The sequence below is a fragment of the Bos mutus genome, chromosome 19 (assembly GCF_027580195.1).
Source record: "Bos mutus isolate GX-2022 chromosome 19, NWIPB_WYAK_1.1, whole genome shotgun sequence".
NCBI lineage: Eukaryota > Metazoa > Chordata > Mammalia > Artiodactyla > Bovidae > Bos > Bos mutus.
In genome coordinates this window covers 24,046,017-24,061,126 of record NC_091635.1, presented here as the reverse complement: position 1 = coordinate 24,061,126, position 15,110 = coordinate 24,046,017, and the positions used below count along the sequence as shown (strand labels likewise).

At 39.0% G+C, this 15,110-nt stretch overlaps 1 protein-coding gene across 2 annotated transcripts in view; it reads right to left on the bottom strand.

Annotated features, from left to right (window-relative positions):
- ZNF652 (zinc finger protein 652) overlaps nucleotides 1-15,110 on the bottom strand; it is a 66,361-nt gene that overhangs the window by 19,199 nt on the left and 32,052 nt on the right. For both annotated transcript variants that reach the window (XM_070389714.1, XM_070389715.1), the window contains exon 2: nucleotides 1,407-2,573. In XM_070389714.1, coding sequence (XP_070245815.1) covers nucleotides 1,407-2,312 — 906 coding nt within the window. In that variant the 5' untranslated portion in view covers nucleotides 2,313-2,573. The remainder of the gene's footprint in view (nucleotides 1-1,406; nucleotides 2,574-15,110) is intronic.

The window sequence follows — 15,110 nt, the reverse complement described above, 5'->3', positions numbered from 1 at the left end:
CGCAGTGAATTTCTAGCAAATGTGATTTATATATCTATTTATTTATAATTTTATTTATTTATTTTTGGCAGTGCCGGTCTTTGTTGCTGCGTGGGCTTTTCTCTAGCTGTGGAGAGTGGGGGCTGCTCTCTAGTCGCAGTCAGTGCTCAGGCTTCCCACTATGGCGGCTTCTCTTGTTGCAAAGCACAGGCTCTCGGGCACAAGGGTTTCAGCAGTTGCAGCACATGGGCTTAAGAGTTGTGACTCTGGGGCTCTAGAGCACAGGCTCAATTGTTGTGGCACACAGGATTAGCTCTGGCATGTGGGATCTTCCTGGATCAGGGATCAAACCCATGTCTCCTGCATTGGCAGGCAGATTCTCTACTACTGAGCCAGTGGGGAAGCCCCTAATTTATATTTTTTAAAAATCTCTTTAAAGTAATGATTTCAGTTGTTGATTAAAAACAAGAAATAAAAATGAAAAATAAGGAACATTCCAAATCAGGACTACTCCAAGAAACACACTGAAACCAAATGGTTTCATCTTCTACAAGCAGTTCAGCTTAAGTATGGTACAAGACATTTCTATTTTACATATCTTTTAGAGACATTAATAGACTTACCTTTTATGAATGAAAATTCACATTCATAAATATGCACTTACATGTGCAAACCAACACAGCTCAACATAATATAGTTTACACAACATAATTAGCACACCTCTTAACCTATCACAATGTAGTCCTTTCAAGACACCAACCTGGTTTGAATACCGTGTTTTGTTACTTTAGTACTACACAGTAGCATTATATCAGCCTACCACCAGGTAGGCAGTATTTTCAATTAGCTCAGCCTCCTTTAAAGTTTGTATATTCCCATGAGCTTAGCCTCTTGACACATTTAGTGCTGTCATCTCTCCACTGGTTTAGAAGCAAACTCACTCCTGGAGATCTTCCATTTCCACCAGTCTGAGTCATTATGGTTTTTGTCCCCAACAGCTGCACTAGAACCTGGCATCCTTTCAAACCTTAGAAAAGGACCTCTCTCTACTCCTGACTTTTACTTGGTATCTCCCACCTTGACAGCGAAGACACCAGAATGAACTATATTACATGTCTTACAAGAGTAAATCTCAGTGCCAAGTCAGTGTTGACTATACCTCCTTGTCAATCACCTATAACAGATTCCCTTTTCCAATGGACCTGGGTTCCCACTAGTCCAGCGTCAGTTAAATTTATGCTTTTGAAAGAAAATGTTAAGCCTGGTTTTGAAAATACCAAAGCAGGGGCTTTAAAAAAAAAAAGATACATTGGTGAAAACTGTCCCTTCAGCCTCTACTGTATTTATTTTCTTGGGCAGATACCAGGTGAGTCTGAAACAGCCAGGTTCTATCCTGGAAAGTTTGCCCTCTTGGTGATAAGACCTACCTGAATATTTTTTTCACAGTCTGTTTGCTGGTGAAGGGACAGCTCACTTTCCAGGACAAACTTCTTGCCACACTTATCACAAATCTGCATGCGCCTATGAGTAACGTTCATGTGCTTCTCCAGGTACCAGCGAGTATTAAACACCCTGGGGCACTTCTCACAGGTCAGAGTCTCTTTCTCTTCACACTTAGCTTTCTGGACTGCTGCTTTGGGCTCCTTTGTGGCCCGCTTCTTACGCTTAGGTGGCTCTACACTCTTCCTACGACCTCTTGTAGCTCTGGGAGTAGGGGAAGTGGCAGCTGCGGCAACAGAGGCAGCTCTCCTCGTTCTCCTCTGTGTGACGCTGACCTTCTCCACCGTCTTCTCCTTTTTCTTCTGCCTTTCGTTCTCTCCATAGTCATTGCTGTCATCCGTGGCCTCTTCCTCACTCTCTTCCTCTTCCTCCTCACTGCTTGTCTTAAGAACAGGAGTCTCTTTGGACTGAGAAGAGACACCCTTTTCCCCTTTAGACACATTTAACGTTTGATTATTAAGGTTTACCTCCACTATGATCTGCTCCCTTTTGTAGGAGACTTCCTCCTCCTCCTCTTCCTCTTCTGTGTCATCAGAATTCTCTCGGTCTTCTTTAACACCGTGCACGTCAGACACTGCTCTTGTCTCCCTGAAATACGGCTGCTCCTCTGTTTCATGGAGATGTGGCTTGCTCATCTTGGTGTCCACTAACACAGAATAAGGACTTCCTGATTCCCTTTTGTACACTTTGGTGGACAGGTCGAGTTCTTGGTTGGCACCATGATAAAAGGAAGATGGCACTTGACCGCGGCGGCTATCTTCTTGTGCCATTCCTGCTCCGTGCACAGCACGGTTTTCAACCAGCTCCTGACAAGAGCTGGCTGTGTGGCTCATTAGTAAGTGGCCTAATTTATTAAGCAGTTCAGACTATAGAGAATAGGTTTAAAACAGGATAATCATTAGGACTCAAATCTTTTTCCATCCATGAAGAATCACTCAAACGGGGGCGAAAAAGGTATTCCTGGAACCTCTGTGCAATTCTTCCAGTGTGTTGCAGCACCAATGCATAAGTCAAAAGGTTTGGTATTATGGCAAGAGCAGAGCACTAGTGATTTTCCTTTTGCAGAGAGCTGCAAGTGACTTGGAGCATCCTATCTGCAAAGAAAAGCAAAGAGAAAAAAGATCAGATATCTCTTATTTCCTTCTTATAGCAGGCACTGACATCATACAACAAACATATCTTAAATGATTAAACTCTTTATATATACAATTCTTTATCCGCTCAAATGGTTCAGTGTGGGCCATCATTTTACTGCATTACATGAATTCAACAAACATGTGTTAGAATGTAAATTCTAAGACAGCAGGAGTCATTATCTGTCCCATTCACTGAGATATCCTTAGAGCTTAGTACAGTGACTACCAGCACTTAGCTGGTATTCATTACATACTTAATGATGCTTAGTGAACATCTGTTTTTGGATAGCAGTCATTCTCCTAGACATACTGACATGGCAGAATATACGGTCCATGTCCACAAGGAGTTTACAGTCTAGATACACAGTATGTGAGGTCCATGAAACACACAAGAACCTCACGTTGGCTGGCTCTCTTTTCAACATCAGACACCACCATCCACCACAGTGAGAGCTTAAGGAACAAAGGAAGTAGTGGTCTAGGCACTGTGGACCCAAAAAATAAAGCAGCTAACTGACATAACAATAGAAGAGAGAGAGAGAGAGATCCCTGGCCTTAAATAATTTATAATCTAGTTATAGATATCATTGTTTTCAGGTTTATTAGAATAATTGTAAAGTTGCTAGGTATTTTTAAGTTTGTTCTATGCACAGCTCTCTAGACTCACTCAATAACCAGATGATTTTCATGTGTCAGCTGCACAGAAGTCTAAATTCTAAGAAACAGTAGCCATAAAGCTGATATGGTTCCAGGAAAAATAAAATCATCCATTAAAAAAAAAAAAGATGAGAAGGGTGCATAATTTGCTTTGTGACATACCTCACATTGCTGTTTAGCCAACCACTTAACTTCTGAGTCACGTAACTATTACTACAGGCAAATACCCCATCTAATTAACAAAAGGAAGGAAACCAGTCCTTACTGAATAGCTGCTATGTGCACAGACACGGTAAAGGTGCTCATTATTTGTTATTTCTATTTAATACCCACTATGAAACTTTGCGGTTGAGTTTTAAACTTATTTTAAATCTTTCATCAAAGTAATCACTAATAAAAAAAGCATCCACAGTTTTACAAATCAAATATACTGCAAGGTTTATAATAAAAGCAGCCATCCTCTGCCTACTCCATCCCATCTGAGTCCTTTACCTGAGACAAAAGTGTTTCTTTTAGCTGCTCCTGTTCCCTTTCCCCTTGTATTTACTTTTATATTTCTAAACAATGTGGTTATATTTCTTTTCTTTTTCTTTTTTTTGGCTGTGCCACATGGCATGTAGAGTCTCAGATCTCCCATCAGGGGTTGAGACCGGGCCCCTGACAGTAGAAGCGTAGAGTCTTAACTATCAGACCACCAGGGAAATCCCTGTGATGATATTTCTATTTCTTGACTTTTTTCCCCCCAATTTGACACTACCACTTATCTTCCACTATAGTTTTCTTACCTTATTGCTCTCAACTCTCCTTTCATCCTCCTAATATAGCTGTGTCACTTTTTTGTAAGGTATTTATTGCTTACATTATTATGACCATAATAAGTAATTCACAACTATTTCTATCATTCCTCTGCTACTGTCTCTCTTCCATTTTCTAAACAATTATTTTAGGGAATTCGCTGGTGGTCCAGTGGTTAGGAGGCTGTGCTTTCGCTGTCAAGGGCCCGGATTCAATCCCTGGTTGGGGAACTAAGATTCCACAGCCGTGTGGCATGGCCAAATAAATTAATTAATTAACTTAAAAAAATGTATTTTACTTTCATTTTAGTAAAATTTCAGAAAGGAGCAGTGATAAATGCCACGTGCTTTACTTGACATCTTTTTATATATATATATATATATATATATATATATATCTTTGTATTTATAAAAGAGGAAATTATGCCTATGAGAGGTTAAATAATTTGTCTAAGATCACATATCTGTTAAATGACAGAAGCAATATTTGACCCCAGGCCTGACTCCAAAGCTTTATTTCTACTATAACAGATGACATTCCAAAATAATTTAAACTCAACTCTTCCTGTAACCATATTGCTTTTTAATCAGTTTTATACCTTGTATTTTAAGTAGGAAAATCACAGTAGCTTTATTTTGTATTGCCCAAACTTCTGAAATAATGTAAACTACTACAAGTACCAGTAAATAAAACGGACCTACATTAATTATCTCAAATTAAGCAAGGGAAGAGAGACAGTAAAATTCAATTAACCAGCAAAAAATAGGAACGGAACAAAATCATGAAGGAAAATAAATGAAAGGATATCCTCTATGGCAGTCAGTCATTCATGTGCTCTTCCCAAATATCCTGGCCCTCAGCCTTCTGGACGCACGACAGGCCTGCACTTTCTGCCTCTGCCCCTCCCCAGGAGTCGGGTGGGGCCGCAGGGCTACTTTTGGCCAGTACAGTCGAGTGGCAGTGACACGTGAAGAGCAATGTGAGACCCTCCAGGCCTCTCCTCCACTGTGACAGTGACCAGCAACCCTCAAAGTGACGACTGCTTGGCTGCTGTCAACCTAGGACCCTGAGTAACACAATGACCCACAGGATATGCACAGTGCAGCAATCATTAGAATTCTTTTGTATTTTATTTAACTTGAGGGAGAACATGTTTTCAAAGCCACTGAGATCTTGTGTTGTATATTACTGCAGCATAACCTGGGTCTCTCCTAGCTGATACAGGTGGAATCCAGAAGTGTGGTACTGTCTCATCAAAAAACCTAAAGTATATGGTGAAGGCTAAGGAGTTAGGGAGAAGGAGGTAAGGAAAAACTTATCAGAGGCTAAAAGGATAGCAGCTCATAGTGTGCAGTGGTGAAGAGAGCTAATATGCCTTGAGAATTTATAGCTCTAGTGGGAAAATGGACCATTAAGAGATTGTGTTGGTTACTGCTGGCTGTATTTAACAAATAATTGGATGAATTCAGAAAAGAATCAGTTTCCAGCGATTTGTGGGGTCAGAAGAATCAAGTGCTTAACCCAAAACTGAGAAGGTCTCTGAGCTACAAATGCTGATCAGAGTTCAGTCTTGAGGCAAAAATCAAATCAAAGATTTGGCCTTTACAACCACTGATAAAACTTCCCAATTGCTTAAGGTACTGCTGAATAAAACAGCTTTTCTAAAAAAAGACTAAAGAGGGGTTCTCTCATCAAAACAGCCTCTTAGTCTGTTTTGTTACTAAGCATGTTGCTTTGATGTGAATTAGTTCAAATGCTATTAGTAAATAAGGAAATGATGTCAATATAACACAGAAGTTAAGTTGGTTTATATGCATTTTTCTCTTGTTGGTAGTAACCAGGCAAAAGCTTTCCCAAATTTAAAAGAAAGCCTTAGCAATATATGAAAACAATAAGAAAAAAGCTAAACATCCCACTTATGTACCTTTCTTTAATGAAAGTCGTGGATGATTCAGTTGCTTCATGAACCTGCATTTTCCACTTTATACCTGGTGAAGCTGAGGATATATGTTTCTCCTCCTGTGTTTAAAGAGGAAAGTTTTTGACTGCTGAATCATATACCACACCACAGATCAAATTTTTACTATAATGAAATTAGTTTCTATTGTAAGTGAATGTCTTGAAGACCCCAAAGTCTCAGAGGAAGAAACAAGCATTCCGGAGACTGAGTCTGTAAAGCTTCAGCCATCTGATGCTGACTGCATATGCCAGTGGAGATTTAATATGCTATTGTTTTCAATTATTTTGTTTTTATTAGTGCACTGGCTACAGTGGTCCACAGATTTTGAGTCTGCACAATCCTATTTTTTCCTATAAGCCCTGTTTATTTTAGTGCGCAATTTTGCAGAATTCAGGAAAGCATATATGGCATTATAGCAGAAATACCTGTACTCAAAATTAAGTCAAGAAAGAAGTATGAGACCAATAAGGCAGAGCCACATAACAAATCTATGAAGTATGGTTAGAAAAATTATGGATGTGGCTAGGGCACATGGAGCTGACTGGAAACAAATAAGTAAAAAGCCAACTAAGTTTTTGAGAGTTATACTGCTAAAAGAACCACCAGCCTACACTTGGGAGGCTGTGACTATTCAAGACTTTTTCTTTTTGGCCACACCATGTGGCATGTAGAATTTCCCTGACCAGGGGATCAAACCCATGCCCTCCTCAGTGGAAGTGGAATCTTAACCACTGGACCACCAGGGAAGTACTCAAGACTTCTAAAAAATGATCTTTGGGTTCCCAAGCATCCATGGCAGGAAGTGGATTAAAAAAGCTGTTCATCCCCTTTAGGGGGAATATTCCTCATTGTCCATTTGGAATACAGCCAAGGAACATAACAGGAAAAAAGGAGGAGGCTCAAGGAGATTAAGCCAGGGAGCAAAGAAAGAGTAGACAATTGAGTTAAGGAGCAAACTCGGGATCTTGTAAAGAACATTCACCATCCCTGGAGGGGTCCCTTCAATGACTGCTCAGAGGGACTGCCGTATTTGCTGTATGTCTCCTGTCCTTCCCCTTTTCAAATGGGAGGTTGTTTTTTTTTTTTTATCATCCTGCCACTAGTCACCACTGTACATTGTTTGTGAGGGCAGCCAATCATTTGTCAATTTTTTCCTTAAGTCTATGGATCAAAAAGAGCAACATTTGGGCCCTATGTAGAGATGACCATGCATCATCTCCTCACAAACAGACCACCAGGATCACATCCTTGCATATCTGCTCAGAGATCCTGGACTTCAAGCTTAATGCCATGATTGGATAGGAACTTAGGGTTTTCTACCTGGGGATGAAGTGAGTATATTTTTCCTGTGTGAGAGAGTAGATCAACTATTAATCAAGTATTTTCAGCTGTCTGCCTGGCATAGGCATGATATGTTTCCTGGCTTCGCCTAGTTACATGGGACCATCATGTTGTGAAATAAGCAATGTGAGTCACTTCTGAGCTAATGAGAGACCCTCTGGACTTCATTTCCCTCTTAGCATGATGACCAGTAGAGTACAAAAAGGTGGCTGGTTGTTCCATCAGCCTGGATCACTGAGTGACACAAGCAGAGCTCCCCTGCTGATCTATCATGGCCACGAAGTGAGAAAAAAAATTCCTTCACTGTTTTAGTGAACCAGATTGGGACATGGTTTGTTACTGGAACACAACAGCTAATGCAGTTTTTTATGAATATATATACATACATCAATGGTTTCAGTCTTAAGCTAAACAGAATTGCTAGGTGAAAGTTAAAAAATCAGAAAGATAATGAGATCAATTTTCTACTTAATAAGTTAGAAAATAAGACTTTTCCTTTTTAAAAAAAAAATTAGACTTAAAGGGCTTTATTCTATTTTTTTGTGGGGGTGATGCTGCATGGCTTGTGGAATCGTAGCTTCCTGAGCAGGGATTGAACCTGGGCCCTGGAAGTAAAAGCACCAAATCTTAACCACTGGACACCAGGGAATACCTCTCCCCTCCTGTTTTTTTGCTTTATTCTATTTTTAACGACATACGCATATATGGGACCTTCTCTGGCGGCTGCAGTACAAGAGACACAGGTTAGATCCCTGGGTAAGGAAGATGCCCTGGAGAAGGAAATGGCAACCCACTCCAGCTTTCTGCTCACATTTTACTTTCTTCATTTGATTTTGGCACCTTTTCCCTTGTCTGAGTTTTGATGATAATCTTCCTGTATTTTCTTTCCAGAAAACTTAAAAATATCTCTTAAGGGCACAACTGAGTAACTTTTAAAAAACCAAAACCACATTAGGGAAATTAAAACCTTCCATGTTCCATTATCCAACTCTTCATGTGTAACTGAGGATATAGTTCTATCCTTACTTATAGAGTAAGAGCTCTAACTTACCTATTACAAATCATCTTAACTTAGTTTTTAAGAAAACTAAGTGAATATATTGAGCTCTAAGAAACTAAAGACAGACAGAAGAGGCAAATGAGAAGTAACTTTCACTGATATTTAAAGCTGTTCTATAGTATTAAAACAACATAAGTCCATCAGTTCTTAAAGATAATTTTCTAAAGTGTCATTAAAATAAATTCCAAAATAAAGTCAGTCATTCTTTAGTGTTCTGTTATAATTAATGTATATAACTTGGGGGGAAATGTAGTATGTATGTCAGGGGTACACAAGCTGAGAAGCAGTCAGTCCTGGTACTCTATAAGTTGGACCAGCTATTGGCAAGAAAATACAATTTTTTTTAAAAAGTTAGAAAATATGTCAGCATATATATAGATAGTAAAGTACAGCCTCCAGAATGTGCTTTTTTCAATGCCATTTCCCCCCAAGTGGACTACAAAATAAGTTTATGCAGTCCTCAAGGGTGTTTATTTGAATTTAGTTTTAAAAGGAAAACAATTAATTTTGTTCCCTGAGAATTTTAAGTTAATTTCAACAAATTTAACTTTTTTTTTTCCTACTAAAATATGTACCTGTGCATTCCCCTTGTATGTTAAAAAGATTCTATTTGGGATGAGTCTTTTCAAGTTGAAAAGGCAATCTTGTAAGGTATATCAATCTGGTACTTCTGTTTACTCTACTTCCTTCAGAGCCGTGGCCCCTGACCTGTTTCCAAAGCTCAAACCACCCATGTGCTGCCAGACCCTGGTCCTGCCAAACGGAGAGGTTTCTAAAGCGTACAACTACCTACAAGGCTCAGGCCAAAACTAAAACCATCAAGAAATGGAAAGGAAAAAGGAGGGAGAGATAAATAGGTATCAGCAAAGTTCTTTCGAAAAATAATCCATTAGAAAGAATGGATAAGATGGGTTTGTGATAGCAAGGGTCTGATGTTTTAGTCAAAGCTTTCTTGCTTTTGCTTAAGGCTATTCATTTCTTTCTTACTGGGAAAGTATGTTAGGGACACATTTATCAAATAACAATTAATCTCAAAGTCTTTGGATGGTCAAGTAATTATTTAAAACCACTAACTATATGTTTAATATGAATTTAAAAAGTAGAAATCTGAAAGTTTGGAAGATAAATTGCTTTCAGGTGCTAAAATCAGGAAAGTTCTGTGAAGGATAGTACATTTCAGGAAAACCTGAAAGGCGGGCAGGTTTCAGAATGGCAGAAATGAAGGCAGAAGTAATAATTTGTAGCATAGGGAAATAAGAATGGGGTAACAGTGAGGTACACTCCTGAACAAGAGACAGTATAAGTTGTTTAGTTTTATTAGAATACAGAGCTTGAGCAACAGAGAGATGGCAAGATAGGTGAGTTACTACCATATAGTGACAAACCTTAAACCCTGGGCTGAAGAGTTCGTAGTTAATATGGATGACAAGATAGAGCAAAGGTTTTCCAAGAAGGAACTAATATAATTAGAGTCATGTTTTAGGGGTCAAATTATATCATAACAAACAATTGTAGACCTATATTTAAGTATGTCTTATATATATATATGTGCTGTGCTTAGTTGCTCAGTTGTGTCTGACTCTTTGAGACGCCATGGACTGCAGCCTGCCAGGCTCTTCTGTCCATGGGCATTCTCCAGGCAAAAGTACTGAAGTAGGTTGCCATGGCCTCCTCCAGAGGATCTTTCCAATCCAGGGATCGAACCCAGGTCTCCCACATGGCAGGTGGATTCTTTACCATCTGAGCCACCAGGGAAGCCCAAGAATACTGGAGTGGGAAGCCCTATCCCTTCTCCAGGGAAACTTCCCAACCCAGGAATCAAACCAGAGCTTCCTGCATTGTAGGAGGATTCTTTATCAGCTGAGCTAACCGGGAAGCCCAACATATACATGGTAAAACAAATATACAATTAAGCAAAATAGAATAAATTTAAAATATGTAAATAAATTGAAGTAGAAAAAAACTAAAGTAGGAAAATAAGAAAATACCAGGAATTAGGATAAAAACAAAATGAAAACACAATTTTATTCTAAATACTATATTAATACAGACTAAAATTTACAATATCCAAATGGCAACTTTAAAGAGTTCTTTACAAGAATGCATTCTTTATCAAATAATTAACTCCCTACTTAGTGACTGAGTTTAAGACTCATGTTCACACTAAAATCTTTATATATATATTATATATATATATATATAAAATACAGTAGGTTCTACTTTCAGTAGGCCTAAAATAAGTGATATCTTACCATGTCCTGTTTTTTCCTTAAAAATCATCTGTGAAAGCAGCCACTATGAAAAACAGTATGGTGATTCCTCAAATTAAATTAAAAATAGAACTACCTTTGATCTAGCAATTCTACTCCTGGGTAATTATCTGAAGAAAATGCTTATGTTCATTGTAGTATTATTTGCAATAGCCAAGAAAAGGAAGCAACCCAAGGCATCGATGTATGAATGGATAAAGAAGATACAGTGCGTGCGCGCACACACACACACACACACACACACACACACACACACAGGAATATTACTCAGCCATGAAAAAGAATGGGCTTCCCTGGTGGCTCAGTGGTAAAGAATCTACCTGCTAATGCAGGAGATGTGAGTTCAATTCCTGGGTTGGGAAGGTGCTCTGGAAGAGGAAATAGCAACCCACTCCAGTATTCTTGCCTAGGGAATCCCATGGACAGAGAGGAGCCTGGCGGGTTACAGTTTATGGGGTCACAAAAGAGTTGGACGTGACTTAGCAACTAAACAACAAGAACAATGAAAAAGAATGAGATCTCGCCATTTGCAACAGTATGGATGGATCTAGAGGATACTATGCTAAGTAAAATAAGTCAGACAGATACTATGACTTCACTTATATGTGGAATCTAAAAAACAAAACAAGTGAACAAACATAACAAAGCAGAATCAGAGTCACAGATACAGAAAACAAACAGGTGGTTACCAGAGGGGTGGAGAATGGGGGGAGAACAAACTATCCCCCCATTAAGGTGAGGAAGATTAAGAGGCACAGACTATCACTTACAAAATAAATGAATCATGAGTATACAATGTATAGTGTAGGGAGTATAGTCAGTAATTATGTAATATCTTTGGTGACATATTTGTAACTAGACTTATCCCGGTGAAATTCACAGAAGTACTGAATCACTATGTTGCGTACCAGGAACTAACATAATGTTTTAGATCAATTATAGGTCAAAACCAAACAAACACACTCACAGAAAATAGGATCAGATTTGTGGTTACCAGAGGCAGGGCATGGGAGGAGGTGGAACTGGATAAGGTGGTCAAAAAGCATAAACTTCCAGTTATAACTCAGTTAAACAACATACAATATGATTAATATAATTAACACTTCCATACATTATACACGAAAGTTGCTGAGAGTAAATCCTAAGAGTTCTCATCACAAGGAATTTTTTTCTATTTCTTTCATTTTGTGCTTATGCGAGATGATGGATATTCACTAAACTTATGGTAATCATTTCATGATATATATATGTCAAGTCATTATGCTGCACACCTTAAACTTATACAGTGCTGTGTGTCAATTACATGTCTATAAAACTGGGGGGAAAAAATCTTTAGAAATCTTTCAGTATACAGTTGGCGCCCCCTATCTAGGGGTTCCACATCCACAGACTCAACCAACCTCACATTAAAAATATATATATTTGAAGGCGAGGGTGGGATGATTTGAGAAATAGCGCTGAAACATGTTTATTACCATATGTGAAATAGATCACCAGTCCAGGTTCGATGCATGAGACAGGGCGCTCAGGGCCTGTGCACTGGGATGACCCTGAGGGATGGGATGGGGAGGGAGCTGGGATGGGGGTTCAGGATCGGGGACACATGTACAGCCATGGCTGATTCATGTCAGTGTATGGCAAAAACCACTACAATATTGTAATCAGCCTCCAATTAAAATAAATTAATTAAAAAAATTTTTTTAATTGCAGAAAGTTCCAAAAAGCAAAACTTGAACTTGCAGCACCCAAGCAACTATTACACAGCATTTACACTGTATACCTAGTACAAGTAATATAAGTACTTAGAGATACCTACAGGAGGATGTGCACAGGCTATATAAATACTATATACCATTACATACAAGGAAGCATCCTTGGATGTTGGTATCATGGGAGTTCTGGAATCAATCCCTCATGGATACTGAAGGATGACTTTACCTTGTGGTATACACCAGAGGTCTGAACTACTTAAGATGATAAACTGCTACATAATTTTAATTAGTAAGAATCATTTAGACCCCTCTATCCTTGCTCTTTTATATAAAACAAAGCCATATTATTATGGTAAAGAATGCATGATCAAACAGCCTTAATGATGGGACTGATAACCAGGGTTCATTTTTAACCTAAATTTTGGTATTGTCAACCCTTAAATTTTACTAATCTATGTCTCAATCTGCTAATCTGGAAGACGGGAGTTAAGAAAACAAACTGCAAAACTTGATAAATTCTATTCTCTGATCTATGAAACATATACGGTAGTCGAGATAATTATACACATTTACATACTTTACATATTATATAAAGCACATTTATCATACATTTGTTAAACATTAACTAAGTGCCTACTTTCTAAAAGTGCTCACAAAATTGATCTGGGTTACACAAGAAAAGCTACCAACACCAACACTTTACAACAAACTTAAAGGCAACTTTACAACAAACAAAACCTCAAATGATATATATCACTGAACCATACTTTAGATAAACGTCCTAAAGTGTTCTCACATGCCTATATTGTATATAGTTGAAAAATGTAACTAATTTTAATGCTGTCTTATTTAACAAAATTTAATATGTCAAATAATTATTTTTAAGCAGTCCATTTAATCCATTAACTGTTAAAGATGAAATTGAGAAATGTCTGTCACCTTCAATTTTAAACAAACCTTCTGTAAAAATAAAATTTCACTGTGGTTTCTTACATATGCATTTAAATGAGACTGTCACTGTGCTCCTTGGTAATATGCAAGTGAAGCTAGTGGAAGAGGACAGGGGAGAGGTACTCTTCCTAGGTACTACCTGATTACCTTCAAGCATCAACAGTCTCCACATTTCCATATAAGACAATAAAAACTAAAGTGCATTACTCATTACACTGTCGGCTTAAGCAACCTTCAGTTCAGTTCAGTTCAGTCACTCAGTTGTGTCCGACTCTTTCCGACCCCATGAATCAAAGCACGCCAGGCCTCCCTGTCCATCACCAACTCCCAGAGTTCACTCAGACTCACATCCATCGAGTCAGTGATGCCATCCAGCCATCTCATCCTCTGTCGTCCCCTTCTCCTCCTGCCCCCAATCCCCCACAACATCAGAGTCTTTTCCAATGAGTCAACTCTTCGCATGAGGTGGCCAAAGTATTGGAGTTTCAGCTTCAGCATCATTCCTTCCAAAGAACACCCAAGGCTGATCTCCTTTAGAATGGACTGGTTGGGTCTCCTTGCAGTCCAAGGGACCCTCAAGAGTCTTCTCCAACACCACAGTTCAAAAGCATCAATTCTTCGGTACTCAGCTTTCTTCACAGTCCAACTCTCACATCCATACATGACCTTAACTTTCACCAATAACTCTCTGCTGCTACTGCTAAGGCGCTTCAGTTGTGTCCAACTCTGTGCAACCCCAAAGACGGCAGCCCACCAGGCTCCCTGGTCCTTGGGATTCTCCAGGTAAGAACACTGGAGTGGGTTGCCATTTCTTCTCTAATGCATGAAAGTAAAAAGTGAAAGTGAAGTTGCTCAGTCGTGTCCGACTCTTAGCGACCCCATGGACTGAAGAAGCCTACCAGGCTCCTCCATTTATGGGATTTTCCAGGCAAGAGTACTAGAGTGAGGTGCCATTGCCTTCTCTGAATTCTCAGTCTAGCTTTGACCAAAGATTGTTTTATGGAACAGTTATTGCATTTAATGTACTAGCCTATTTTCAAAATTGCTATCAATGTGAGTATCTTGGTCATTATTAGTTGATACCCTGCCTATGAGAATGAGAAAAATTAAGACTTGAAAGGCCTTGCGCATCTTACATTTCTTAAACTCCTAAAGGTAACACGTTAAGTTAGAACCGAGACCTAATTAGCAGGTACAGATGTTCATACATGGCTACCTATATGGAAGCCATCATTAGAGGCCTATATGTATGTTGATTAGAGCACTGTGAACTTGAATTAAAAGCTCATTTAGAAAACGAAAATCAGGAAATTCTCTCATTACATTCATCCGTGATACTTTACAAAAATAAAAACTGCAGTATTCAGATGCATGACCAACACCAGGAAATTATAAAATTCATATATTTGACCTGCATACATGCCTGCTCAGTCATTCAGTCACGCCCTACTTTTTGTGGCCCCACAGACTGTAGCCCACCAAGCTTCTCTGTCCATGGGATTTTCTCAGCAAGAATACTAGAGAGGTTACCATTTCCTCCTCCAGGGGATCTTCCTGACCTAGGGCTCGAACCTGAGTCTCCTGCACTGGTAGGTGGATTCTTTACACTGAGCCACCTTGGGGTGGCATATCTGACTTACCAAAAGACAAAGGACTGTTTATGTTTTCTCATTGTTGTTGCTGTTCAGTTGCTCAGCATGTTGGATTCTTTGTGACCCCATGGACTGCAGCACAGCAGGCTTCCCTATC